Below are 26,580 nucleotides of genomic sequence, written 5' to 3'. Positions count from 1 at the left end.
TCTTGCCCTCAAAATCATTTGAACCATTTATGACATCTTTCTTTTCTGGATCTCGCTGCCTTCATCTAAGGGGGCAAACTATCTAATTATATTTATTGTAAATCCAATGACTCCCATAGCTATCTTAACTAGATCTTCACCCACCCAGTTTCCTACAAGGACATGATCCCTTTCTATCAGTGACTATCTCTGCTACATCTCTTCCCAAATGAGGCTCTTCGTTCCAGGACATGTAAAATAGCCTCCTTTTTCAGGAAACGTGGTTTTCCCTCTGTGGTTCATGGTGCTCTCATTCACATGTGCTCCATTTCCCAGACTTCTACTCGCTCTTCCTCCCGGACAGCGCAGGGGTAAGTTTAGCTGGCCCTTGCCTTTCGCCTACCAACCTCAGCTTCCAGTACACCACACTTCATTCTGCCTGATCCACTGGGCTCCCACCACTAATTACATACTCCTCCTCTCTCTCTCTCTCTCTCTCTGCCTTCCACAGGGACCACTCTGTGACTCTCTAGTTTGCTTATCCCTACACCCTCACTGTCCCTTGGTATTTTCACCTGTGACTGTAGGAGATGCCACACGTCTCTGCACCCCCTCCTTTGCAACCATCCAGATACCTCAACAGCCCTTCCACGTCTGGCAATGATTCACATGCACCTCCAACTTTGTCTGTGATTCTGTTGCAATCGGTGCACTCTGTGGCCTCCTCGACATTGTTGTGACCAAGAGTAGATTAGATGATCATTTTGTAAAGCACCTGTGCTCTCTCCACAATGGCCATTCTGACCTGGTTACATGTCATTTCAATTTCTCTTCTTGTTCTCACACCTCTCCTCTGTTTTCTCCCATGTTGTGGTGAGGGCAAATTACAAGCTAGAAGACCAACATTTCTTGTAGATAATATACAGCCCAATGGTATGAATGTTGAATACCAAGGTTGAGTAACCTGCACCTTCAGTTCCAATATTTTTCCTTCTGATTCATGCAGGTTCTCTCAATCCCCGTCGCAGCCTCCCATCACCCAGCTTCCTTCCACTTCCTCATCTTGTTCCATCATCCCTCCCCTATCTGGTTCCACTAATTACCTTCCTTCTCAGATTTCACCTGCAGCCTCCTGTCTCTACTCGTCACCTTCCAGTCTTTAATTTTAATTTAATGGAGGCGAGCTAAAGATAAGATGATGTGGTCGTAATATTGTTGGTTCTAAGCCAGGTGATATTTTAGGCTGTGAAGATGAAAGGAGAAGCCTTTGATTTCAAGAAGCTAAGTGAACACATCCATGTCCAGTGAAGTATAATTGGAAAATTGGGTGGCTATTCTCTTTGGATATAAAAATGGAAAATATTTTTCTTAAATGTTTGGAGACTGAAAGTTCGAAGGGACGGGTGTACTGGAGCACAAATGAGAAAGTTGTGATGGGGATTTGGCAATCAGTTGGAGACAAACGGTATGTTTGTTTCCATTGCAAGAGGATTTGAATAAGAGATATCTTGCTCTAATTATATATGTCTTTGACAGTTTCTCAAATATTATGTGTAGATCTGGTCTCCCTATATATGCTTGTAATGGAGAAAGTGCAACAAAGGTTTACCAGTTTGATTCGAAGGTGGAAGGTTCGTCATAAATTTAATTTTTTTTTAAACTGCTGGAAAAATTCAGGTCAGGCAGTGGAAGCAATGGGTTGGTCAACACTTTGGATCAAAATCCAGCATCAGAACTTAGAGTGCAGAGGGATGTCAGACAAAGAAGCAAGATGGAGGAGCTGGCAGGCAATCGTGGAACTTGAAGGTTACGTGAGATTCTGCCTAGGTTGTCTACCTCCAATGATATGAACATTGAATTTTCCAATTTCACACACCCCACACCCCCTGTGTTCCTTTCTTGCCTGATCCACCCAGGTTTTGCCCTTTCTTTTCCAGCCTCTGCTTCCAAGTTTCAACTCTTTCCACACCTCCCTCACAAACCTGATTCAATCTGCTATCACCCACACACTTGGTATCCTACCTTTCCTCAACTGGTTCCATCTGCCCATCATGCCTCCCCTTATCTGGTTTAATTTATCGCTTTCTTTAATGGATTCCAACATCTTCTCTTACCACCCACCTGACCCCATCCGTTTCCTTTTATTCACTCCGCTTGTGTCCTTGCCTATCACCCACCAGCTGCCGTCTCCCAACTCCACTTCTCACCTACGTGACTCCATCTCCCTCCTCGCCTGGTTGCACCTATTGCCTGCCGGCCCCTGGCCCGCACCTCCCTCGCACCTCTTTGTGCTGACTTTCTCCCCTCTATACTTAGTCCTGATACGGGACTTGACCCATAACGTTGACCATCCCTTTGCCTCCACAGATGTTCCTCAAAGCACTGATCTCCTCCAACCATTTGTTTTTGCTCCAGATTACAGCATCTCGCGTCTCTTGTAATCTTAATCAGACTGGGTCGATATTCTCTGGAGTTTAGGAAAATGAGGTGATTCCATTGAAATATACATAATTGTAAGGAGGCTTGACAGGGTTAATTCAGAGCTGCTGTTTCCCTTGACTGGGTTGTCCTGAGCAAGGATCAAGATCAAAACATAAGGCATTGAACATTCAAGACAGAGGAGAACAAATTTCTTCAATGAGAAGGCAATAAATATTGGAACTTTATGCCAATTTTAGACTTTGGGTATTGTGAATCGATAGATGTGGGGCTAGGGCAGAAAGATGGTGCGAAGATAAAAGATGAACCACGATTTTATTGAACGATGGCACCAGCACAGAATGCCTGTTTCTTCTGCTCTTATGTTGTGGAATTTTGTATGACCTAGAGATATGAATATATCCCAGGTGGGGCCACCCTCCAGTTTGACTTTAACCAGTGAGCTATGGTAGTTTTAACAGTAAGCACATATGCATTTGTGGCTTGTTTACTTCCTGATATTTTTGCAAGAAATTAACTTCTCATTGCATTGATTCGCGATCTGAGCAGTTACTAAACACGTGGGAATAGAATTGCAGTGATGCCTTTGGGTTAAAATTAAACATAAATTAAAGCCGTCACTCCTTTTTTAAACTATAAATTAAAATGTTAATGCTTAATATGTAACTACAAGATATTCATTGCATTGTCGCTTTGTCCTGACTAGTTTGTTGTTGGTGCTATATATAGATGGTAATTATCATTGGGGTTCTGTGTCTTTCAACTGCAAAATTAATGCCTGTAGGGCACTTTCAAAACAGGAGTACTCAAATATTGTAAAATGCTGTTATCCCTGGCCAAACCGAGACATTCTGTCTCATCACAGCAGCTGATCAGTAATTGGTAATTACTCTGCTTTGTTCACACGTATTTTACTCCCCACTATCTTTCAACCTGGGATGGTGACTGTGAGCTGTCCCCTTGCCTCTGTGGTAAGAGGTTAACATACAGCATGGATTTGCTAGGCCAATTCTTTGATTTTCAGTGCAGTTAGGGCTGGCGATGCCTGTAAGCTACACCAAGGACATGGGGGTTGGTTATTTGCCCAAAAGGATGTAGCTTCTACATGTAGTAGCTATTCTGTGGTAAGAAGTTAACATACAGCATGGATTTGCTAGGCCAATTCTTTGATTTTCAGTGCAGTTAGGGCTGGCGATGCCTGTAAGCTACACCAAGGACATGGGGGTTGGTTATTTGCCCAAAAGGATGTAGCTTCTACATGTAGTAGCTATTCGTGACTTAAGTTTTTAAAAGATTTTGATACTTTATTGTCATCTGTACTTGGTACAGTGATAATTATTTGTTTTGCATACAGTACAAGTAAGCAAGAGTTGCCACGTAAAGTTACAAAGGTATTCGATATACTGGATTGCAGTATATTGGGGTGTATATATACAGTAAAAAGAGTGCAGACACTCCCATCTTCACTGTGACGATTTGTGCCACTCTACCATTATGCCGAAGAGGAAGGATTTAACTGTTAAGGGTCCAACTGCTCAAAAATGAGCATTAATGAGGTATTGTGCACGAACAGCAAATCATAGCAAAAGGATTTGAGTATAAGAGCAGGGGGGTTCTACTGCAGTTGTACAGGGTCTTGGTGAGACCACACCTGGAGTATTGCGTACAGTTTTGGTCTCCTAATCTGAGGAAAGGCATTCTTGCCATAGAGGGAGTACAGAGAAGGTTCACCAGACTGATTCCTGGGATGGCAGGACTTTCATATGAGGAAAGACTGGATAGACTCGGCTTGTACACGTTGGAATTCAGAAGACTGAGGGGGGGGATCTTATAGAAACTTACAAAATTCTTAAGGGGTTGGACGGGCTAGATGCAGGAAGATTATTCCCGATGTTGGGGAAGTCCAGAACTAGGGGTCACAGTTTAAGGATAAGAGGGAAGACTTTTAGGACCGAGATGAGGAAATCATTTTTTACACAGAGAGTGGTGAATCTGTGGAATTCTCTGCCACAGAAGGTAGTTGAGGCCAGTTCATTGGCTATATTTAAGAGGGAGTTAGATGTGGCCCTTGTGGCTAAAGGGATCAGGGGGTATGGAGAGAAGGCAGGGATGGGATACTGAGTTGGATGATCAGCCATGATCATATCATATGGCGGTGTAGGCTCGAAGGGCCGAATGGCCTACTCTTGCACCTATTTTCTATGTTTCTATGAACATAGTAAACTCTTCCAGTCCAGTATACTTCACTCTGCTATTTCCATAAAGTCAGTTGATCAACTTTGGTTCAGTAAGGGGTGATATTGAATAACAATATGCCATGTTCAGCACTTAAGTGTACCAAAAATGAGGTGTCGGTGATATTACAACACATGTAAATAGCACACATCGTTTAGACTAAGAGTACAACAAATGGATCGGGTCAAAGATAATTAGTCATGGCATACCCAAACCTGAATGTAAGTGACTGTTTAAGTAACTGATGAGTGAATGTTACATGTGTTTGCCAATCTTCAATAGTGAGACCAGCATGAATACAAGATAACTGAAATATTTGTGATCAACTTTAGTCGCATCCATCCTGGTCTCTTCGTGTGACCATTATCATATTTACTCTAATATCAAGGAGCAGCTTTGCTCACTGGCTACTACAATGGTAATTGGCCCTGGCAATATTCCCTGTTGAGGTGCTAATGATTTGTGCTCCAGTCCAATCCCTGTTAAGGCAATAGAGCAGTAACATAATATCTTTCCAATGAGGTGGGAATTGCTTGGAGCAATCTTTGTCTGGATTATTCCCATCTCCCACCCCGTCTGGAATATACCTGGTATCAATCAAAGCAGTGGAAGGTGTCATCACAATTCCTACCTCACTGAAGCACACAGTAAAAGTTCCTCTGGACTGACTCCAGACCTCGTTATAGCCTGTAAACCAAATATTGATATTGGTTTATTATTGTCCTGTGTACTGAGATACAGTGAAATTGTTTTGCATGCTGTAGGCAAAAATACGTGAGTACATCAGGTAGTGCAAAAGAGAAAATAAATAGAATACAGAATATAATGTTATAGCTGCAGAGAAAGTACAGGCATGACCCACATGGAGGTAGATTGGACAATCGAGAATTTGTGGACAAAGAAGTTCAATTGCAGGTGCAAGGTGCCTTCAGTGTCAAGGTAGCATTTGACTGAGCGTGTGCCCTAAAGGAGCTCTAATAACATTGAAGTAGTCAAATCGGCCTAAATGAATAACCTGGGCGTTTTGGCTTTGATTAAAACCAGCTACTCATTCAAGTGGATATTCTATAATACCTGTCACTGCACGACTTTCCAATCCTTCCCACAAACTACAATGCTCAGGTCAGGAATGCCTGGATAAGTACAATTTCATCAGGTCAAAGTAGCCTATTTTATTGACATTCGATGCACACCCTCACCCCACCCCCTCTCCAGACCCCCTCTCTGCACTGATGGCTTTGGTATATATCCATATGAAGATGCGCTGTCAATCCTTTTTACATTTATTTTGAAAGCTATTGTCATTCATCATTGGGACGAATAAAACCAGCTGGCACCTGGTTGCCAACAAATACCCTTTCATGTCACACCATCCTGACTTGGAAATGTTGCTTCCTTGTCACTTCTGGTTTCCGTGTCTTAAGATGGCAGCTTACTACTGTTTTCTAGAGGGCAAATAGGGATGAACAATAAAGAGATTGTCTGTGCACATCCACATATCCTTAAAAAAAACAAAATAATTAAAAGCTGAATTTATTTTCAAATTACCATGATGAACTTTCAATTAGTGTTTTTGTCAGAAGTGTTGCCTTTTAAAATTGGCAGAAGCACAGTGTCGCATGGCACTTTTTTTTTAAAGTGCAGCTTGTCCTGTTGTTCACATTGTCATTTTATCTTTAAATCGGCAACAAAATTACCTGTCCATTCAAGTGTTGCTGTGTGTGAGACCTTGCTGAGCGCACATTGGCTCCTGTTTTCCACATTGATCAGCTTTGTTGTCTTGAGATTGTGAAATACACATAGATCTTTCTCACAAAAATGGTTAGACAGCACCAGTGGTAGGGAATGGAGCAAACATTTCAGGTAAATAATGTTTATTTGTGCATCACGGTAACTTCTACCTCCCTTTTATGTTATGAAATTGGTGGATTGCTACTTTGTGGAATATCTATTCTGCATTGCCACAGAAGGCTGTGGAGGCCAAGTCAATAGATATTTTTAAGGTGGAGATTGACAGATTTTTTTATTAGAACAGGTGTCAGAGGTTAGGGGGCGAAGGCAGGAGAAGGGGTTGAGAGGGAAAGATAGATCAGCCATGATGGAATGGCTAGGTAGACCTGATGGGCTGAATGGCCTTATTCTGCTCCTAGAACTTATGAAAATACACTGTCAAGTTTCCTGAATATTGCAGTAAGTTGCACCAGAACAAAACCAATGAATTAACTATGAAATTTAATCAAATGTGCACACCAATATTGCAGTAAACAACAGTATACTGTTAAGTTGGAGATAAATTTTGGGCAGGATGCCAGGCAGCGCTCCCCTGCTCAAACTAATGTTGCAGTATCTTTTAACCTCGCAGGTAGAACAGGAGGAAAATGCAGTTCCAAGTGTGGGTAATAAGAATACTGATTCTAAAATATCTTTAATTTTGTGTTAGACATATTTTCTAACTGTGGGTGACATTGGTGCCGTCAAACTGAGTGTAGGATAGTAAAAGACTAGAAAGATTTGGGCAGCCTGATGATGGAATGGGTAAATAGGTGGTCGATGGACATTAATACCGAGAAAAATTCTGATAGAGAATGAGAAAAGGCAATATAAAATAGAAGGGACGATTCTAAGTGAAAGGACAGCGAGATGTGGACTTGCATTTATGAAAGCAAAAGGGCAGGTTGAGAAAGTGGTTTTAAAACGGTCCAGGATTCTTAACTTTGTATATGGAGACACTTGTCAATGAAAATAAAGTCCCTGTCCCACTTAGGCGATTTTTTTTTTTGGCGACTAGGGTGTCGCCACATGGTCTCGGGGTGATGCCTGTATGATCGTGAGTAGTCTCGTCAAGTCGCCTAAAGAGTCGTAACGCTTTTCTGGTCGCCGCTGATTTTGAAATGTTCAAAACTTTTCGGCGACTGTGTGCTTGACGTAGCTTGTCTTCTCCTGTCGTAGGTGCTGTCGTAGGTTGTCGCCAGGATGACGTAGGTTGTCGCCAGGATGACGCAGGTTGTCGCCAGGATGATGCAGGTTGTCGCCAGGTGACGTTGGTTGTCGCCGGGTGCTGACTTCGGTGAACTCCATTGGCGACTACCTGCGTCAAACGGCGACAGGTACCGGCGACTGATTTGTTTTCAGTTGTCGCAGACAGGGTCGTAGCTTGTGGGCGTAGGTTGACTTTGGTTGTTGTAGGTTGTTGCCTGTGTGGTCATAGGTGGACGTCCTAATGGGTCGCCGGTTGTCGGTAGCTTGATGTCGACTAGGTGGTAGGTTGTCGCAGCTTGCCGTAGACATTGGCGTGGGGAGGATCCAGTCGCCGCTTTTGCGGCGACCTGCAACGACTGTCACAGTCGCCGAAAAAAATCGCCTAAGTGGGACAGGCCCTTAATTGTCAGGCTCACGGGTGAGGGCAGTGGAGTGGAACTGAACAGCATTGTTGTAACTCGGAGCAAGTATAGACTCAGTAGATAGACACAATAAGCTGGAGTAACTCAGCGGGACAGGCAGTATCTCTGAAGAGAAGGGATGGATGACATTTCGGGTCGAGACCCTTCTTCAGATTCAGTGAGTCTGATTGCCTCTTGTAATCCAGTGAGCACCAATTCTAATCATAAATACAATAATCAGTTTTCACAATTAAATTGCAGTAACAGCAACGAGGAACTGGAAAATGATCTGCTTTGGTGATGTTTTTGAGGGCAGAATGTGAACTATTCAACTGGAGAACTGTACTGGAGAACATTCTGGGCTGGTGCTTGCCTCTACAAGCAAACATCACATACCTAGTTTTGATATCACTACAACGGAATTTATCACAGAATGCTGAAAATACTTGGCTGCTTAGGCAGCCTCTGTGGAAACAGAAACTGTGTTAATGCTTCACGTCTGAGACAATCTTTTCTGCCATATATATAAAAATCTTTCCCAGGTTTGAGAAAAGGTCTCCAACCTGAAATAGTTATTCTTTTTCTCTTTCCAAAAATGCTGACTGGCTGCTGTTTCCTGCATTTTTAGTTTCAATTTCAGATTTCCAACTGAATACCAGAATCAATTAATCCGATACTCCTACAGTGGTTACTGGATTGTAGGCGTGGATTATATAGTCAAGTTGTTGGAGTGGATATTCAAGCCACAATCTTCCTGACTTAGAGGTGGCTATGCAATGAGTTGAGTCAAATGGTAAACATGTTTGTCATGTTTGGCTGATACCTAACAATACTGCATTTGGCCTTGGCACCTCTGAGCCAAAAGAATGATCAGGTGAGACATCTGAGTACTTATAGCACTGTATCCAAAACAAGGATCATCTTTACAATGTAATCATCACTAAGTCCAGTGCAGAATTTGAGCCAGACATCTTTACTCTAACAACAATCTAGAAATTGGAACGGTGCAATAGTGGAGGTTTGCAAGCATAAGCATGTCTAAAGGGAAGCAGGAAAAAGGCACCATGGACAAAGGATAGGATAGACTGATCGATGCTAAATTGTGTGGATTGATACCATGTATCAAGTCTATTGGGGCCCAAAAGATTTATGCCACAAGTTTTGTGCTGCTGATGTTGGGTGAAAGGATGTCGGGATTGGGGATAATTATGAATAGAGATTAGTTAAAGAAACCAAACCCGATTATAGAAGAAATGAGCTGCCGTCTGGCTGATGGAATATTATTGGTGGGGTGATACCAGGTCATCATTGGTTGCTCAACTATTTACAGTTTGTATTTGAGTGGAATTTGGCTTTCACCAATAAACTGCCCACAATCTATTATGGACTAAATGGGAGGCACCAGCATGCACCAAGCCTGCAGTTCCATGCAGGACTGTTGACCGCACATGCAACGTCCAATTAGGACGGGAATATGGATGGTAGTTTCCTGCACATCATACAATGCTTGGCGTATGTAGATTTGGGACCCTTCATCTTTGACCTGAAACGTTAACTGTTTCTCTTCCCACAGTTGTAGCCTGACCTTAGCTGATTCCCCAATCTGCTGTGGTAGCAAGGCAAGACAGAATATTTTTAATCTAGTTTCTCTGAGGTAGAATTGAGTCTGTATTTTCATCAAGGTGTTCAGCAGAAGTTTCTAACAATTTTATTTCTGAACCCTCAGGATAAACATAAATCTTATTTGAAGTTCATAAATGTTTTGTCTGTTGGTGAAGTTAGTCCTTTAATCCATCCGATGTGTTAATTATCTTCAATGCCTTTTATTACTTTATGTCCTGTCTACCATGCTGCTGAAGTGCACATGCAATATCCAAGTTTAATTTTGTTTTAATTGATAGTGGCAGGAAGAATGCACAAGAGTTGGCTCTGGCGAAATTGCCAAATACCTCCTTTTTTCTTGCTTCATATTTGCTCTTGACCTAGAAGGAAGCCTTCAAGTCTATGCAAACTCTCAGACCAATCCCATTCACCGTGTTATTTCCCTGCATACTATGCTGCGACATGCCAATTAATCCCTGTCTGGCTCCTGGCATTAAAGCTTCAGGCATTTTTGAAGGCGGAGTGTTGATTTAGGTTGTGATTACAGTGGGTAGAGGAATTTATTGGTGGACGCACACTTGCCACCCCTGTGCATGCTCTTGATCCAGCAGTGCCTTGCACTTTAAAACTCCTCATGCTAAAGTTGAAATCTTTCCCTTCTGCATTTCTTCAGATCTAAGATTTCTTGCCTCCAATCTAGTGTGAATTCTAGGCTTTCTCCCGTTAATGCTTTAAAGGGCCTGTCCCACTGTACGAGGTAATTCAAGAGTTCTCCCTAGTTTCCCTGATTCGAACTCGGAGAATGTCCGTAGCGTCCGTGGATGTCTCGTAGCGGCTCGTATGAGTAAAAAGTTTTTAAAAATTTACTCGTGGACATTTTTCACAGTGTTGAAAAAAAGTCACGGGTTTACCAGATTTCCCGAGTACCTACCGTTACTCGTACGAGCCACTACGGGACATTCACAAACTCCTACGGACCCGCTATGGACATTCTCCGAGTTCGAATCAGGGGAAAACTCGGGAGAACTCTTGATTTACCTCGTACAGTGGGACAGGCCCTTAAATCTGTAATTTCCCCTCTAAATCCCTGCTCTAAATCACCACGTAACACGTAGTTATTTTGCTAAATGTTATCATCTGTGCCTGTATCTTTTTGTCGCTTAATTTAGTTTTTGTTTGATAAATCTCCCTATAAAATGCTCTCGGACAGTTTACGGAGCAATTAAAGAAGCGCTATAAATGAATCTGGTCGTCAAGGATCGCACTGCAATTAGCTGGGGAGGCCCCTTTTGCCATCGCACATTCTGCCAACACAGTTAAGGTGAGATTTTGTAGGGTAGAAAAGTACTTTGCATAAATTAGTCCTTTGGTAGGAGACGGTGGGGTCATTTAGAAAGCCACAATGTGGTGAGGTTGGAAGTGCTATTCTGAATTAATCTGGTTGACCCTGAGACTTGCTTACTATCAGCAAGCTTTGTGTAGCTGTACTCTGCACATTGACAAGAGAAAAATGGGGATATCAATATTGATATGTTCTTATGGTAGACTGAATACCAGAGAATGCAGCATTATTTTCCATGCAGAATTGAGCTTGATCTTGAATTGATCTTGAATCTTATGACATTTACAAAACAACATGCATTTTATAAAGCACCTCCCTCAAAGTTAAGATCCCTTAACTTTTGACTACCTTAGCTAATGAAGTGTGTTTGAATTGTAGCCACTGCTCAAATCTGAATACAGTGAAAATTGTACAGCAATATCCCAAAAGTAGCAAAGTGATCTTGTCCATATAATCTGTTTTTGAGTTGTTGGCAGAATCTATTGCAGCTCCACAGGAAGAACTTTCCAGCTCCTTTAAATAGTGTTTGTTTTTGGTATTTGTTCGAGAATATGAATGAGAGTGCTTGGTTTAATTCTCAATGGAAAATATAGTAGTTTCTAATATGGAGCACTGTTAGTGCCAATTAGCATGCCTCCAACTAGATTTGTTTTTACAAACTCTATGATGCTACCTTCAGTTTGCATCATTGGAATGGGTCAATGAGCTTTTTCCCATTCATGCTTCTTGCAGTTGATTCTCTGACGTCTTTTTTCTCTACAGGGTGAAGTGCAGCCCCTGATTCGCAAGTGCTATCCAGCAGTACAAAGAGACGGAGAAGTGGTCAAGGTTCGGGACACTGTCTTATTGAAGTCGGGACCTAGGAAGAAGTCAATTCCATATGTTGCCAAGGTTTCTGCACTCTGGGAGGATCCTACATCAGGTCAGCAATTTGATCTATAAAACTAAAGCATGGGATGCAAGGAGACTTTGGGCCTCTTATTTTTGGACAGAAGAATCTGGGCAACCTAAAGCTGCTATAGATTTTGGCCATAAAGATGAGTTCTATCAATGACATGTTCTGTCCTCTATATATATTGTAGCTTCTCACATTTTTTTCCAATGAGTGGCACTCCTTGTTCTGCAATGGTGTGATAGGCTAGATTTTTGTGCTTGACCACTCAGATAACTGTGGATTAAAATGAAATCCTGCTTTTGTTGTGCATTTTAGTTTAGTTTATTGTCATGTGTACCAAAGTACAGTAAAAAGCTTTTGTTGTGTGCTAACCGGTCAGCGGAAAGACAATACTTGATTACAATCGAGCCATTCGCAGTGTACAGATACATGATAAGGGAATAATGTTTAGTGCAAGATAAAGCCAGTAAACTGATGAACGATAGTCCGAGGGTCTCCGATGAGGTAGATAGTAATTCAAGACTGCTCTCTAGTTGAGGTAGGATGATTCAGTTGCCTGATAACAGCTGGGAAGAAACTGTCCCTGAATCTGGAGGTGTGTGTTTTCACACTTCTATACCTTTTGCCCGATGGGAAAAGAGGGAGTGGGAGTGGCCAGGGTGCAACTTCAACTCATCCTTGAGTATGCTGCTGGCCTTGCCTTATCTCATTTGTTCTGAAATGTGCTATTTCTGTTCACATCTTCTGTTGCAAGGATGGCTCTGTAGGGATGTGATTGTTCTTCAGCGTGAGTTGGGAATCTCATGCCACATTCGCTTCCCAGTGATCCTGAGAATGAGGAAATCATCATCAATGCAAAATCAGCTGAGGGCGAGTAGCCGTGGCTGCGAGCAGTTTGTATGTGTTTACAGGGGTCCAGCATTGTAGACAGCATTGCACTGTTTGCTACACAACTGGTTCCGGAGTTCCCACAGAACTGACCTGGACAGAGGCGGTGTGGGAGTGAATTGCATTCAGTTCCTGTGCCTGTCCTCCTTTCTAGCTTTGGCTTATTGCAATCCTTAAAAATGGCCTTCCGCTTTGCTAATAGGAATGGAGAGTTGAGAGCTCTCCGGTTCTACGGTCACTTAGTGCTGGCTGGGGAGTTGAGAAGTGATGTTTATTGCTTGGGAGGCTTATTGTGCTCATAATAAGATGTCAGGGGAGTTGCGCAAGGCAGATGGCCTGTGAAGTATCCCAATGATTGATGATGGTCGGTGGTAGGCAGCCGTAAGGAAATAAGACCCCCTTTTTTGTGCTCCAAGTCCAGTGCAGGAGCTTGCTATAGAAATTCATTTACTCCATTGCTCAGCTGATTTATCATCTGTCTGAACTTCAAATGTTCAGTTGAATCACCAGGAACACCCTCTGCCAAAAGCAGGAGTCGGGGAAAACACTTCAGTTCTTGGCTTGGTACAGTTCCAAAAACTTGACTTGGTACAGTTCCAAAAACTTGGCATCGTGAGTCAAATCCTCGGATTTGTGTGGCTTAATTTCAGCCCTCCGTTTCTTCCCTCTATGCCATCGTGGCACTGTGACAATAGGCTGTAATGTAAGACAGCAGGAGCAGACGCAGGTATTCTAATCTTTTGTTTCAGTATAAAAGTTATGTCTTCACTCTCTAGCATAGAGCTTTACAAGGTAGGAGGAGACCACTTGTTTTTTGTGCCTGTGGCAATTCTTTTGGGGGGGGGGGGGGTGGAATCATCGATGCAGCTGGTCTCACTTGTTTGCACCCCGGTAAATCTGTTCTCTTCAAGTATGTATCTAATTCCCTTTTGAAAGTTAGTATTGAGTCTATTTCCATCATTTGTTCAGGCTATACATTCCATATTATCGCAGCTACATAGGTTGAAGAAAACCTTTCTTCCCACCTCATTAAAGTTCATCTAGATTGTATTTACTCAAATCAGGTAGCCAAGCCCAAATCTAACATCCAGTGAGTTGTGTTCAAATAGCTGGCAAATCTGCAGTCCTTCCATAATTTGAGGCTTAGTCATAAATATTTCACACATCTGCCACTGTGATGTTAAGTGGTACTCTCTACTGTTCAATTGGTAACATTAAGCACTCATTACCCAGGGCATTGTAAATCTCCCTACGTGTCTCAGTGTTCAGCTAGTGAGCTGAGTGCTGCTGGATCCAGTCTTTGCATAGAACTGCTTAGAATTTACAACACAGAATTAATTCATTTTCCCCAATTGGTGTATATTCCATTCAAGTCTCTGCTTACACTCCACCGCATCCTCTGATTTCATGATTATCCAACTTTCCCTCAACTATGTATTTTGTATTGCCATACAATTCAGTTTAGTTTATTATAATTTACACCAACTTGCCAAGGTGCAACAAAAATCCTTGTTTGCATAAAGCAGCATACAAATGGTAATGATAGATACATCATACAACAAATGCATAATAGCAGAATGGTGCAGAGATTGTAGTGCAAAAGAAACTAAAGTCCAATAATGAAATAACCGAAAGAGGTGGCATTAAGCATGGGTATGTGGCGGCACCTGATTATCCTCTGAAAATGCAGGAGAAAAGTGCGCTAAATTGGTTTCCCATTGTGTCTGTTTTATGATGATGTAACCAGTGAAATACTTGCAAGATGCCATTATAACCTCAGCATTTTACTCTCAATTCACGCAGAAACATTTTAACCTAAGGTTAAGGATTTCTATTGACAACTTTAATTTTTGTTTTGTAGAGAAGTGTGTTCAGTCTGGGATCTTTTCTACTCTCCATTACTTTCTGGATAGGCAGCTGTACAAGGAGGGACTAGCCAGTGCTAACGAAGTAATAGTCCCTCCATTGGTATGGATTTGTAAATCTAAACAATCCAGTTAACTGAGGCTGCTGTTGTTGTCACACCACTGTTCCTGGTCTGCTTGTTTGACCTGGTGACTTCTGGAGCAAGTGTAAGGTAATCGGCAGTGCCAGCTCAGTTATGGTGTTTGAAAAACAAGTTCCTGTGCTCCTAATTTGCTTCGTCGGTGACTGCTGCCTTCAGACCTCAACAGTCAACAAATTGTTCAAAAACGTTGTGGGGTCCAGGAACTTCAGCTCCGAGCCTGATCTTTTCCTTGCCGCATCTTCAAATGTGGCACGTGACATTATTCAGTCGATGAAAGGGTGAACTGGCGAAGCAATCTCGTCTCCTCATTTTTATTCCGTGATATGTAATGATCATGGGTCTCTACGATAGTATATTTCTTAATAATTTATTTGGAAGAGCTCCTAAACATCGCTGCTTGAAATGTCAGTTCTTGATGCTGTCTTTCTGGTGTTGAGGGCTCAATACCATCCAGTTAATACATTTTCACGCTGAATCAAAAGGTAGATGTAGCTCTTCTTTAAAACGTGGTAGATTTTAATCTTCGCGTTTTTTGGCACTCTTAATAGCAGTCTTTTGTGACTGAGTTATTTCTGGTTGGCTACATCAATAATAGAGGTCTTTATGTTTCTAACTTACGGAGAGGAAGCAGGTGACTAAAGCACCCTAGTGAATCGGGCACCGAGTGCTAATCACACCTGTCTAATTTAGTCCAATATTAGTCCTGTCTCCTTGCAGCATACAGGTTTTGTTCAGCTGTATGTGCTTGTGGCTTTGAAGAATTCTCCACAGTACAGGCTTTGGCTCAATGGTTGTGAATTGTGTAATAAATATCCTGGTCTTTTTGGGGAAATTAGCCAGTCTGCTCTGGAGTTGCCGTTGGCTGAGAGAAGCCCACAGGGCGGAAGTCAGTGTGGTCCTAGTTCAGCAAAATGTTTACAGTGGTTTTTCACACCCGTGGGATATCTGTAAAGTGCTTCACAGTTAATAAAGCACTTCTAAAGCACATTCACTAGTATGGCAAATGCAAGAGTTATTTTGCATGTTCCCAGAAAAGCCAGCACAACGGCCAGATAATCTCATGTTCAAGGATGAATATGCGCCCAGATAAAAAGGGAGCTCCTAGTTGTTCAGTGCATTAACTGAGGGGCAGCAATTTAGATGCTGCAGTGCCATCATACTGCAGAGGATTGCCAACCTAAATAGTTGGAGTGAGATTTCAACACAAGAACATGAAACAAGAGCAGGGATAGTTAACTCTTGAGATCCAGCTTCACAACAAAATAAAATCATGGCTTGTTTAATCTTTAGCTGTATTTTCTTGTAGAATCCGGTTGAAAGTTCCTTTCTAAAATAAAACGGGTGATATTTTTCTCCTTTTTTAGAAAACTCTGGTTTGCGATAAATAAAGGACAGCAGGTATATTTCTGTTCAATGATGTTGCAACACATTGTGCCTGTGTGCTGTTTTTATCATCACCTTAGTTAGCCATGTGTTTCTACTTGTACCGCCTCCTGAATATGTCAGCAAGGATACTCACCACATCAATCACAGACTGCATTGAAGTTAATTGGATGTGTTTACGACAAAACATGGGAGAGCTGAAGCTGAAGGCTCTGTACACCCAATTGCATGGAGTGGGTTCACTGTTTATGCACGGGTCTGGCACAGGTTGTGAAATCAAAATGAATCAAATGCAATTAGTGTTATTGTCATAATCTATAGAGCAGATAATTGAGGCACCTGTCACAAAACTTGGGATTGGATTACAAGTGGATGTCAAGCAGAAATGATTAAATGGTGATGTACCACAAAACATGGACTGGATCACAAATGGTGGAATGGATCTCTACCACATGTGCTTCACAAAACAGCGTATGATGTACTGCGATCTAAAATTGCCGCATTTAGTGAGGCAAGTCTTCTGCAAAGATGAGTATTTAATGTGTAGGAAGGAACTGCAGATGCTGATTAACACCGAAGATAGACACAAATTGCTGGCGCAACTCAGTGGGACAGGCAGCATGACTGCATAGAAGGAATGAGTGATGTTTCGTGTCAAGTCAGAAGAAGGGTCTCGACCAGAAATGTCACCCATTCCTTCTATTCAGAGATGCCGCCTGTCCTCTTGAGTTACTCCAGTATTTTGTGTGTATTTAATATATTCCACTTCTCTGAAGATTTCCACCTGATCAAGTTGCAAAGGATGTAGCCAAATGGAAATATTTTTTAGCTTAATACACTGGAACTTTTTATTTTATTAAGTTCCCAGTGTACTACTTTGCAGAATGAGTTAATGAGGTATTCTATTCCCCTTTGACTAACCATGACTAGATGGGTTTCCACAAAGCAGTTTTATAAAATGACTGCCATCAACATTACTATGGCCAAGAATGTAAAGGTGGGATCACCAAATGGTAGTGCGTTTTACTCATTATCTATTCTCAAAGATGTGAGGCGCAACTGCTTTTCTAATTGCCACTACCATAGTGATTTGATCTTCTACTTTCATTTTATTCTCTTTCTAATCGCTATCTGTTAAAGAAAGATCAGTGACCTTGAGACTGGTTTAAGGATTGAACGTTAGATTTTGCTGATCTCTTAAGATTTAGATGCTTCACAATGAATTGCTGTACAGTAGAAGTTTTGTTAGTAAATTGCTGTAAACTCTTAAGTCTGCTTTCCATTATTAATGTGCTCACAGACTTGTACAGGCACTCTGCTGGCACTTCATTTGGACTGAGGGATATTATACCCATGCTTGCAATCTCGCCTTTTCCAAACCTTCAGATCTCTGTGCTCTTCAAGTGCTGGCCACCTGTGCATTCCCAGTTCCTTTCACACAACGATTGGAGAGTCCGATATCTGCTATGAAGTTCTGTGATTCCCTCCATAAAGCTTTCAATCCCTTTTTGTTGAAAGATGCTCTTCAAGAGCAAGATTCTGGTGACATCCCATTCAAGTGGCTCCATGTCAAATTTTGTTAATGGCAATATGAAGCAGTTGATGGTGGTTTTAGCTATTACATGAGCATTACAAACGCATTCTGGATGCAGCTCCAGTTATTTTGATTTTACATTCCTGATTTAACATGGAGCACCTCAATAACAAAAAAATTATTTGTATATCTAATTGGTTCTGCTCCAGGTCTACTTTAGCCATAAATATTAATACCAGTCTATTGTTAACTTTGCTGAGCAGATGACAGAAAATCTATATATTACTAAAACTCATCTTGTTTGTTTGTATGCGTGTGTGATCCTGAAATTACAACAAATCGTTACATGATAGCGCTACAGTTTTTTGTCCACCTTACTCACCATTGTCCGTTTGTGTGCTGTGGCAAGTTTCGTTCAGATTGATGGTATATTTTACAAGTTATTCACATTTTAAACTTTACAAAAACCACTTTGACAAAAGTCATTTCCACCTGCACTGCCTGTTAGCAGCGTATGACGTCACAATGGGATCCTGAATCTCATTTACATAAAAATCACGATTATAAAAAAAACGGAATCATTCTTTGGGGAGAGGTTTCATTTACTACAAAACAATTGCGCTTTTCTTTGTGGGGGGGGGGGGGGGGGCTAGGATGGGGGAGAGGTTTCATTTACGAAAAAACATCACGATTTACATTGTGGGGGGGGGGGTGGGATACCCCCCCCCCCCCCCCCCACAATGCGGGGTGAGGAGAGGGAGAGCAGAGAGGTGGAGGGGGTAGGGATGGGAGAGGGGTTATGGAGGGGGGAGGGGTTATGGAGGAAGTGACTGAGGGTAGGGGAAAGGAGAGGGAGGGAAAGGTGAGAGGGGAAAGAAGAGGGAGGGGGAGGGAGTGCTGGGGGATGAGGGGGAATGGAGGAGGAAAGGGGTAGGAAGAGGGATGGCGAGGCGCAGTTGGGGGAGGGTTGCCGTGACTCGCATCACAATGGGGATCTGGCGTCACAACGGGAACCCATCAGCCGCGCCTGCGCAGTAAGGGGCTATGGGTGAGTGGTGGAATATTGCGTTGGGGGAACGGGGCCTAACGGTTCCCACTTGGCCTAGTAAGTAATAAGAGCAGCACACAAATGACAAGCCGTTGGGAATGGATGTGCCATAACTAAAGGTGTATAGAGATCTCAAGACAGTTGGGTATTAATAGGGAGTTCTCCCATAGAACAGTGTTATGGATGAGCTCATTCTAGTTTCATCCCAATGATTGTTTCCATATTTTTCTAATAGTGGTCAATGGATTAGTTTGAAAATGACACTGCTAGCCTTTTTATTAAAATAGACTCCATGTCAGTTATTGCATCCTATTGAGATCAAGTGAAGTTATGAATTGCAGATGTAGTGTGGTGTACTGATTTATGAACTGCAGCAACACTTGCAGTGGTGTTACATCTGGGGAGCAGACCCTTACTTGTGTCAACATCTATCTGATCTCCGCTGCCTCAACCATCCAGATTCGCATTGTGCAAGATTCATCTGCAAAGGTTACTGGAGTGCAGATGACATATGAAAAATTATATAGTGGACTGCATACACAAAGCATCCTCCTTGTTTTTCAATATATAAATAATAATTTTTGCTCCTGTGATTTAAATGGAAATGTTTTCTTCAATTCGTGCTGAATTTGAGACTAATTAGTTTTCTGGTTTGTATATTTTGGGAATCTACTTGTCATTGGCAAGGCTGAAATTTATTGCACAGCTTGAGTTACCTCAATGTGGTAGAATGGGGATAACACTGGAATGATAAAAGGCTAGAGGTTTTGGCTTTCTAACATGAACCAGGACTAGAGTGATGAGCAGGCAATAATGTCAAATTTCTTTCACAAAGTGATACGAGACATTTGAGCTGAGTGTTTGGCTGCTTATAGATAATTAAATTCAAATCCCTGATGCATATTGTGGAATTTGGTTTAATCTCTAGATAACTGGTCAGCAGCAAACATTTTATGCAGACGATTGCTGGGGAGCTCAGCAATTCCCTGGAGATGCCTTAAGATAACATGGGCATTGTGCAAGTTTGAATTGTTAGTGGAGCCTTCACCTGAGTCGACGCTCATTAAAATGTTGCTTTCTTCTAGGGGAACTCATGATGAGCCTTTACTGGTACTACAGGCCTGAGCACATTCAGGGGGGCAGAAACCCCAGCATTCACTGTGAGGTGAGCATCATCATCCTTGCTTACACAATTTGTAGGCAATCCTTTCCTCACCCACTCCCCTTGCCTCTTGCTCTGTCCATTTACAGTGTATCTTGACCACATAACCTGATTCCATTTCCTGGCCTCTACCTCTAACCGCATTAATCTCTTACTAGCATCTGTGTCCTGTGTTGCTTTGACTATCTGTACTTTATTGAGATTCATCTTGGCTTTCTTGTAGTGGTCATTGCTTTTTGTTTCATTGCAATTTTATTCAATGTTTAATGAAATGACGAAGTTGTTTAACGATGTTTAATGAAACGACGAAGATGAAATTAGAGGAAGATATCCACGAAAGGTGCTCAACATTGTAATGAATTAAGAGTGTTATAGGCCATAAAAATAACCATGTTTGAGTGACGCAGGTTTGAGTATAAAGCAGACAAGCAATTAATGTCTACATAAGAATTGGGAGAGTCACCTTTCTTCCTGGTGCTAGGCAGTCTGAATGAGAGCAAAAAGTCACGGGCCTCATCTTAATACTCTGTTTAGTGAATGCAACAGTCACATACGGTTATGCAGCAGAGCCTGTGGTAGACAAGCACCAAACTAAGGAAAACATTTTTGCCACATTATTAAATGTTTCAATGATACTTTTCAATTTAAATGAATGATTCAATTATACATAATTGTCACATGTACCTAGGTACAGCAAAATGCTTTGTTTTGCATACAACCAGGTAAAATTATACAGCAGACTTACACTAGGTAAGAGTTGCAATGTTTTTGGTGCCGACAAAGTTACAAAAGTTAACTGAACAGTCCTATCTTTTGCCCACCACCGCACATGGCGGCAGGTGGCACCCCGCCGGGTCTCGCAGGCTCAGTTCTGAGTCCGTGGTGGGCGAGCCGAACCTACCAAGAGGATCCTCCGTCCTCGGTGAATGAGTCCTCTGTCCGCGGTGGGCAAGCCTGGCCTGCTGGTGGGCTTGGCCGAGGCTTGGTCCATTACAGCACAGGAACCAGCTCTTTGGTCCGCAATGTCTTTGCCAAACATTATATCTACTTAAATTAATCCCTTCTGCCTACATATGCTCCGTATCCCTCCACTCTTTGCATAATTATGTGCCTATCTAAAACACTCAAACATCACTATTTTACTGTACCCTCCAGCATTTGACATTTCCACCCTGAGAAAAAGATCTGACTGTCTACCCTGTCATGACTGTTATAATTTTATACATTTTCAGCAGGTCTATCCTCGGCCTGCAACACTAAAAAAAACGGTCCAAGTGTGTCCAACTTCTCCTTGTATCTAATGCCTACTACTCTAGGCAGCATTCTGATAAACCTTTCTGTGCCCTCTTCAAAGCCTCCACATCCATTCCAAAATGGGGCAGCCAGAACTATGCACAATACTCCAAATATGACCTATCCCGTTTTATAAAGCTGTAACATGACTTCTATACATTAATGTCTTTAAGGATCCTGCTATTAACTGTATACTTTCTCCTTGTATACGACTTCCCAAAGCTCAACACCTCAAACTTAATCTCCAGCTGATATTTCTCCGCCCATATCTATAACCAGTCTATATTCTACAGCATACTTTAGTCTTCCTCAGTGTCCGCATTTCCACATATCTTTGTAATACGTGGTTTTGTAAAACATACGAACCACGCATCTATATTTTTGTCCAAGTCACTGATTTGGAGAATAGTAATGCCATTCAATTTGGAGGCAGGACCTGCTGAAAACCTGAGTTTGTTGCGAATGATGGTCAGGTGTAATTAGAAACAAATAAATGGGCAATAAATATTGTCTGGTCTGAGGAAAAAACAGGAATACGAAATTTAACCCCAATGAGCCATTTTCTCGCCTTGATCTTTGAAACTCTTAATATTTAAAAAATCTATCGATCTGTCTCAATTGTACTCCACAATCATGCCTCCACGATAGATAATTCAATTTTTGTACATTTAGGTGAGATCCCATTTTCATTCTTCTAAGTGCTTGAGTAGAGCCTTGATTACTTAACTTTTCATAAAAGAGAACCTCTAAATAGCTCATTAAAATTTTAATAACAAAGAAAGCTCAGCCCTTGAATGCCAAATAAAACTATATCCATTTATTTGAAATATCAATTGAGAACGTGCCTTGCGGCCCTTGTGTGGCAAAGGAGGGATTTCTTTGTTGATAAGAACAATTATTGAACATCCGCCGTGTTAGCTGGGAAACCATAAACTCCCTTGAAGTTGTTGTGTCATCTTGCCCCGTAGACAATGTTATTGGTTTATTATTGATTTATTATTGTCACGTATATTGAGATAGTAAAAAGCTTTGTATGCTATGCAGTCGAATCACTTGACTATAATCAACCCATATACAAACACAACAGATAGCGAAATATGCAGAGTGCAGAATATAGTGTTGCAGCATTTCAATGTTACAGAAAAAGTGCATGGTCAGCATTAAGGTAAGTGATAAGATCAGGATCACATGTAGCACATGGGAGCACAGTTTAGTTATCTGATGATCGTGGGGAAGAAACTATTCCTGAATCTGGTTCACTGCGACTGAATATATTGCCTTTTCTTCAGGTTTATTAATTAGTGTGCTTCTCCCCCCCCCCCCCCCCCCCCCCCCCCCCCTGCAGAATGAGATCTTTGCATCCCGGCACCAAGATGAGAACAGTGTGGCCTGCATTGAGGAGAAATGCTATGTGCTGACATTCTCAGAGTACTGTAGGTAAGTGGCTCTGGACTTTCTAGTTCTACAGCCCATGGAAAGACGAGAGTGATTGGAGAAGGTACTTAAAGTAGATCCTTAAATGTAAAATGACAGCAAATAAATACAAAATGAATTCTGGGGCAACGGGTCCACCAAGATGGTGCAGGCAGGAACTGCAGATGCTGGTTTAAATCTAAGAAAGACACAAAATGCTGGAGTAACTCAGTGGGGCAGGCAGCATCTCTGGAGAGAAGGAATGGGTGATGTTTCGGGTCGAGACCCTTCAGACTGTGTTAGAATACAGATCTGTGCATTTCTAGATTGGTTGAATTGTGTTGTATTCATGCTTTGAAGTTGGATAAAATCATATGGGTGAAAGAAACGTGGGAGCAAGAGGATAGTAGTAAGATGAGCAGATGGGATTCCAAATGCAAAGAATGATTCGTGGGCATCCTGTGTTTTCTTTTGGTTTTTCTCTTTTTTACCCTCTACTATGCTTTTACATGGCAAGAGAAGTGGGCCAATCTGTTCCTTGAACCTGCTCTACTCTTCAGTCATATCAAGATTGATCTAACTACTACTTGCTAACCTTATCCAACAAAGCAAAATAATTTTGTGATTGTTTCCCAACTTGGGTGTCTTTTTGAGGGAAATGAATATTTCAAATTTCCATTCCCTTTATGTGAGAAAGATGTTTCAGATTTTTCTCCCGAGTAACCTATTCCTTGTATGAAGGACAAAACTTATTTTACTCAATTGTTTCCTGATGGAAGTATCTCTCCATGTCTCCTACAGTATTTTGCCATTTAAAATCCTGGAATAAGATAGCACAGTGGTTCAACTGGTTGAGCTGCTTCTTCAGTGTCTGAGACCCAGGTTTAATCTTGACCTTGGATGCTGTCTGGGTGGAGTTTGCACATGCACTCCTTGATTGCGTGTATTTCCTACCACGCTCCAAAGATGTGCGGATTGGTAGGTTAATTGGCCTCTGTAAAATTGCCCCTAGTGTGTAGGAAGTGGTTGAGAGAGTGGGATTAACATAGAACTAGTGTGAACAAGTGACCAATGGTCGGTGTGGACTCAGTAAACTGAAGAGCACGTTTCCATACTGCATCTTTAAACTAAAATTAAACATAGATCGTGTCTTTGTCCTCCATCCCCAAATCTTTGCCCATGTAACATTCTGATTAATCTTTTCTGTACCTACTCCAAGATGAATGTATCTTTCTGAGCAATGGTGCTGAAGATAGGGTCTGAACAAGGCTTGCATAATAATCATTGTTTTAAGTTGCATTGAATGAAAATACGTAATTCTCTGGAAATTTGCTTGCTGCTGGGGGCCCTGAGATGCATAGGATCCAGTACAGGATGTTGCTGGTGTAACGAAACCCAAGGGCTTGTGTCGCTCTCATTCATGTTCTCAATCTGGCTTTTCCACAGATTCTGTGCCTTGGCGAAATGGCAAGAGGAAGGGTCTCCTGATCACAGGCCAGTGGTTCCTCCTTCTGAAGAATACTCCACACCTTCTCATCGCAAAGTTCCAGAGAACACAGATCCAGATCTAGTCTTCATTTGCAGACACGTTTATGACTTCCGTCATGGGCGAACTCTGAAAAACCCGCAATAGTTCATAGCACTTCCCAGATTTCAAGAGAACTCAGGCTTATAAAACAAACACACGCAGCAACTGAAAGAAACCCGAATGAATGGATTTTGACTGGAGTTATAATTCCACAAAGCCATCCTGGTGGACAACAGATACTCTTACCTTTGCCTTATGTACATAGATTAGATGAGTTTTTATGACCCGTTCAATCACGTTGACTGGATACCAAAGGACAGTGACCGACCGAAAACTGGCTCCTGGGAAACAGTGCTGGTTCCTGCACTAACCAATTCGACTGTCATAACAACACTCGAGTCACTTTTCTCATCCTCATCCTCCATCACCACTAACAACGAGTCCTGTTTCCCAAATTATCGCTGGCCCATTTCACAATTTCCATGAATTAAAAACAGCGACAAGAAATATTGCACTTATATTCCAAATCAATTTATTTCTCACACGACCCTTGCCCAATTTCCAAGCTGGCAGTCAGTGAATGCCAGCACTAAAATGTTTACATCTGAATTCGGATATCATTCCAAATTCTTTCTCTTTCTCTCTCTTCTCTTTCCTCTCATTTAATTATTATTTCAAAGAAAATTGCTTGTTGGAATTAAATTTCAAAAATGTATTGACTTTTGAGGAAGAAAAATTAATATATGATTTGTTTGATAGCTATGTTTGAAGAGACTTTTTTTAAAAATAGTTCTTTCTCTACTGATGTTCTGATGTTTTCACTTGAAAGGTTTAATAATGTTTGAAGTGTTAGGCCCATGGCCAATAGAATTAAAGATGTTTCTCGGGGGAACCATAGTTTCTTAGTTTTGGTCTTTAAAAGAAGTGTTGGCCTATCATTCACCATTAAGGTTCATCGTCACTGATGCTTCTACCATCATTCAGCATTACTGGTTTTGATTGAGATTTGCCAGAAAGCCCAAGCTCTGGTTATTCTTTGGTTTAAAAATGAACATCAGCCTCTGTACACAGATTTAGCCAACACAGCATGACCTTGGTGTCGCCAATGGCCAGATACCAAGACAGTAAAGCACCAGGAGAATAGCCAGCAATTTCGTAGTCTTTTACAACATCTCAAAGCACTTTGTAGCCATTGAAAGTACTTTTGAAATGAAAGACAGAAAATGCATATTATGTCAGTCAGAATGAGGGTGGGTGGAACTGGCAAAGCAGGTTTTGAACAATGCTTGAGTTGAGGTAACAAAAGGACTTCAACCCGATAAATAAATGGCATTAGAGATAATGGCACATGCTAAATGAACAAACAATAAGAGATGGGTTTGAGGAGATATTAATAAGAATTTGAAAATGCTTTGCTAGGTGACTGCCTCAAATTGGGAGCAGTCTGGAAGACTATGAAGCACTTTATTGAATGCTCATTTGTGGGGTACATTTCAATCAAGTTGCCCCAATCTCTGAATAAAGCTCTGGGAGTTCTCATGGCCAACAGAAAGGGCGGCTTGGAGCAAAGAAAAAAATGCTGGAGGAATTTTGCAGGTCAAGCAGCATTTCCAGAGGCAAAGGGATAGCCAAGATTTCATGTCAAACCCTTGCATCAGAACTGAGTACGTGGAAGATGGCCAGTATAAAGCGGGGTGGGGTAAGGCAGAGGCAGGTAAGTGATGGGTGGAATCAGATTGGTGGGGGGGGGGGGGGGGGGGGGGGTGATGATGGGCAGATGGAAAAGGGGATAGGAAAGGTGAGCCTTAGAAGAAGAAACCCAGATTGTGGGTGTGGGTATGTGAGTGATTGATGAATGGAGCCTCCTGTGGAGATTGAGTCTTGGTAACAGGGTGGAGAGGGTATGTGTGAAGAGATTGAAAAGGGCAGGGCCACCCTGGGTTACTGGTGGGAGTGGCAAAGGAACCCCAGCAAGGAGTGGGGGTGAAATGTGTCACCTGGAATGGTAACATTCGGTGTTAATACAATTGGGCTCTAGGCTATCCAAGCAGAGTATGAGGTGATGTTGTTTGTGTTTGCTGTCACACGAGTGCCCATGACTGACTGCACCTTTCATTTCAATAGTGGGAGAAATCAAATTGAAGTTATTGAGGGTAAGAACAGGTTTTACCTGGCAGGTGAGTGTTCTGGAAGGGGAACTGGTTGGATCTGTTCCAGAAAGAAGTGGGAGAGCCTAGATCTTCCAAGTTTGCTATTGGTTTACTATTGCCATGTTTACTTAGGCAATGAAAAGCTGCTTTCCAAGGAAATACGTAGGTATGACATGTAGTGCAAAAGAGAGAGTGCAGAATATAGTGTTTTGGATACAGAGTGCATTTTTTTTTGTAATGGGGATGGAGATGCATGGAGTCTGAATGTCCAGGGTGAGGTTGGGACCAGTGAATTGAAAGT

The 26,580-nt window shown here is 41.9% G+C and overlaps 1 protein-coding gene across 5 annotated transcripts in view; it reads left to right on the top strand.

The window, feature by feature from the left end:
• Positions 1-25,026, top strand: part of bahd1 (bromo adjacent homology domain containing 1) — an 86,069-nt gene extending 61,043 nt beyond the window's left edge. For all 5 annotated transcript variants that reach the window (XM_033026767.1, XM_033026766.1, XM_033026763.1 and 2 more), the window contains 4 exons: positions 11,740-11,899; positions 19,819-19,898; positions 22,534-22,625; positions 24,048-25,026. In XM_033026767.1, coding sequence (XP_032882658.1) covers positions 11,740-11,899; positions 19,819-19,898; positions 22,534-22,625; positions 24,048-24,234 — 519 coding nt within the window. In that variant the 3' untranslated portion in view covers positions 24,235-25,026. The remainder of the gene's footprint in view (positions 1-11,739; positions 11,900-19,818; positions 19,899-22,533; positions 22,626-24,047) is intronic.
• Positions 25,027-26,580: the final 1,554 nt, after the last annotated feature.

The sequence above is a fragment of the Amblyraja radiata genome, chromosome 9 (assembly GCF_010909765.2).
Source record: "Amblyraja radiata isolate CabotCenter1 chromosome 9, sAmbRad1.1.pri, whole genome shotgun sequence".
In the NCBI taxonomy this organism is placed as follows: domain Eukaryota; kingdom Metazoa; phylum Chordata; class Chondrichthyes; order Rajiformes; family Rajidae; genus Amblyraja; species Amblyraja radiata.
This window is presented reverse-complemented; position numbering and strand designations above follow the sequence as displayed.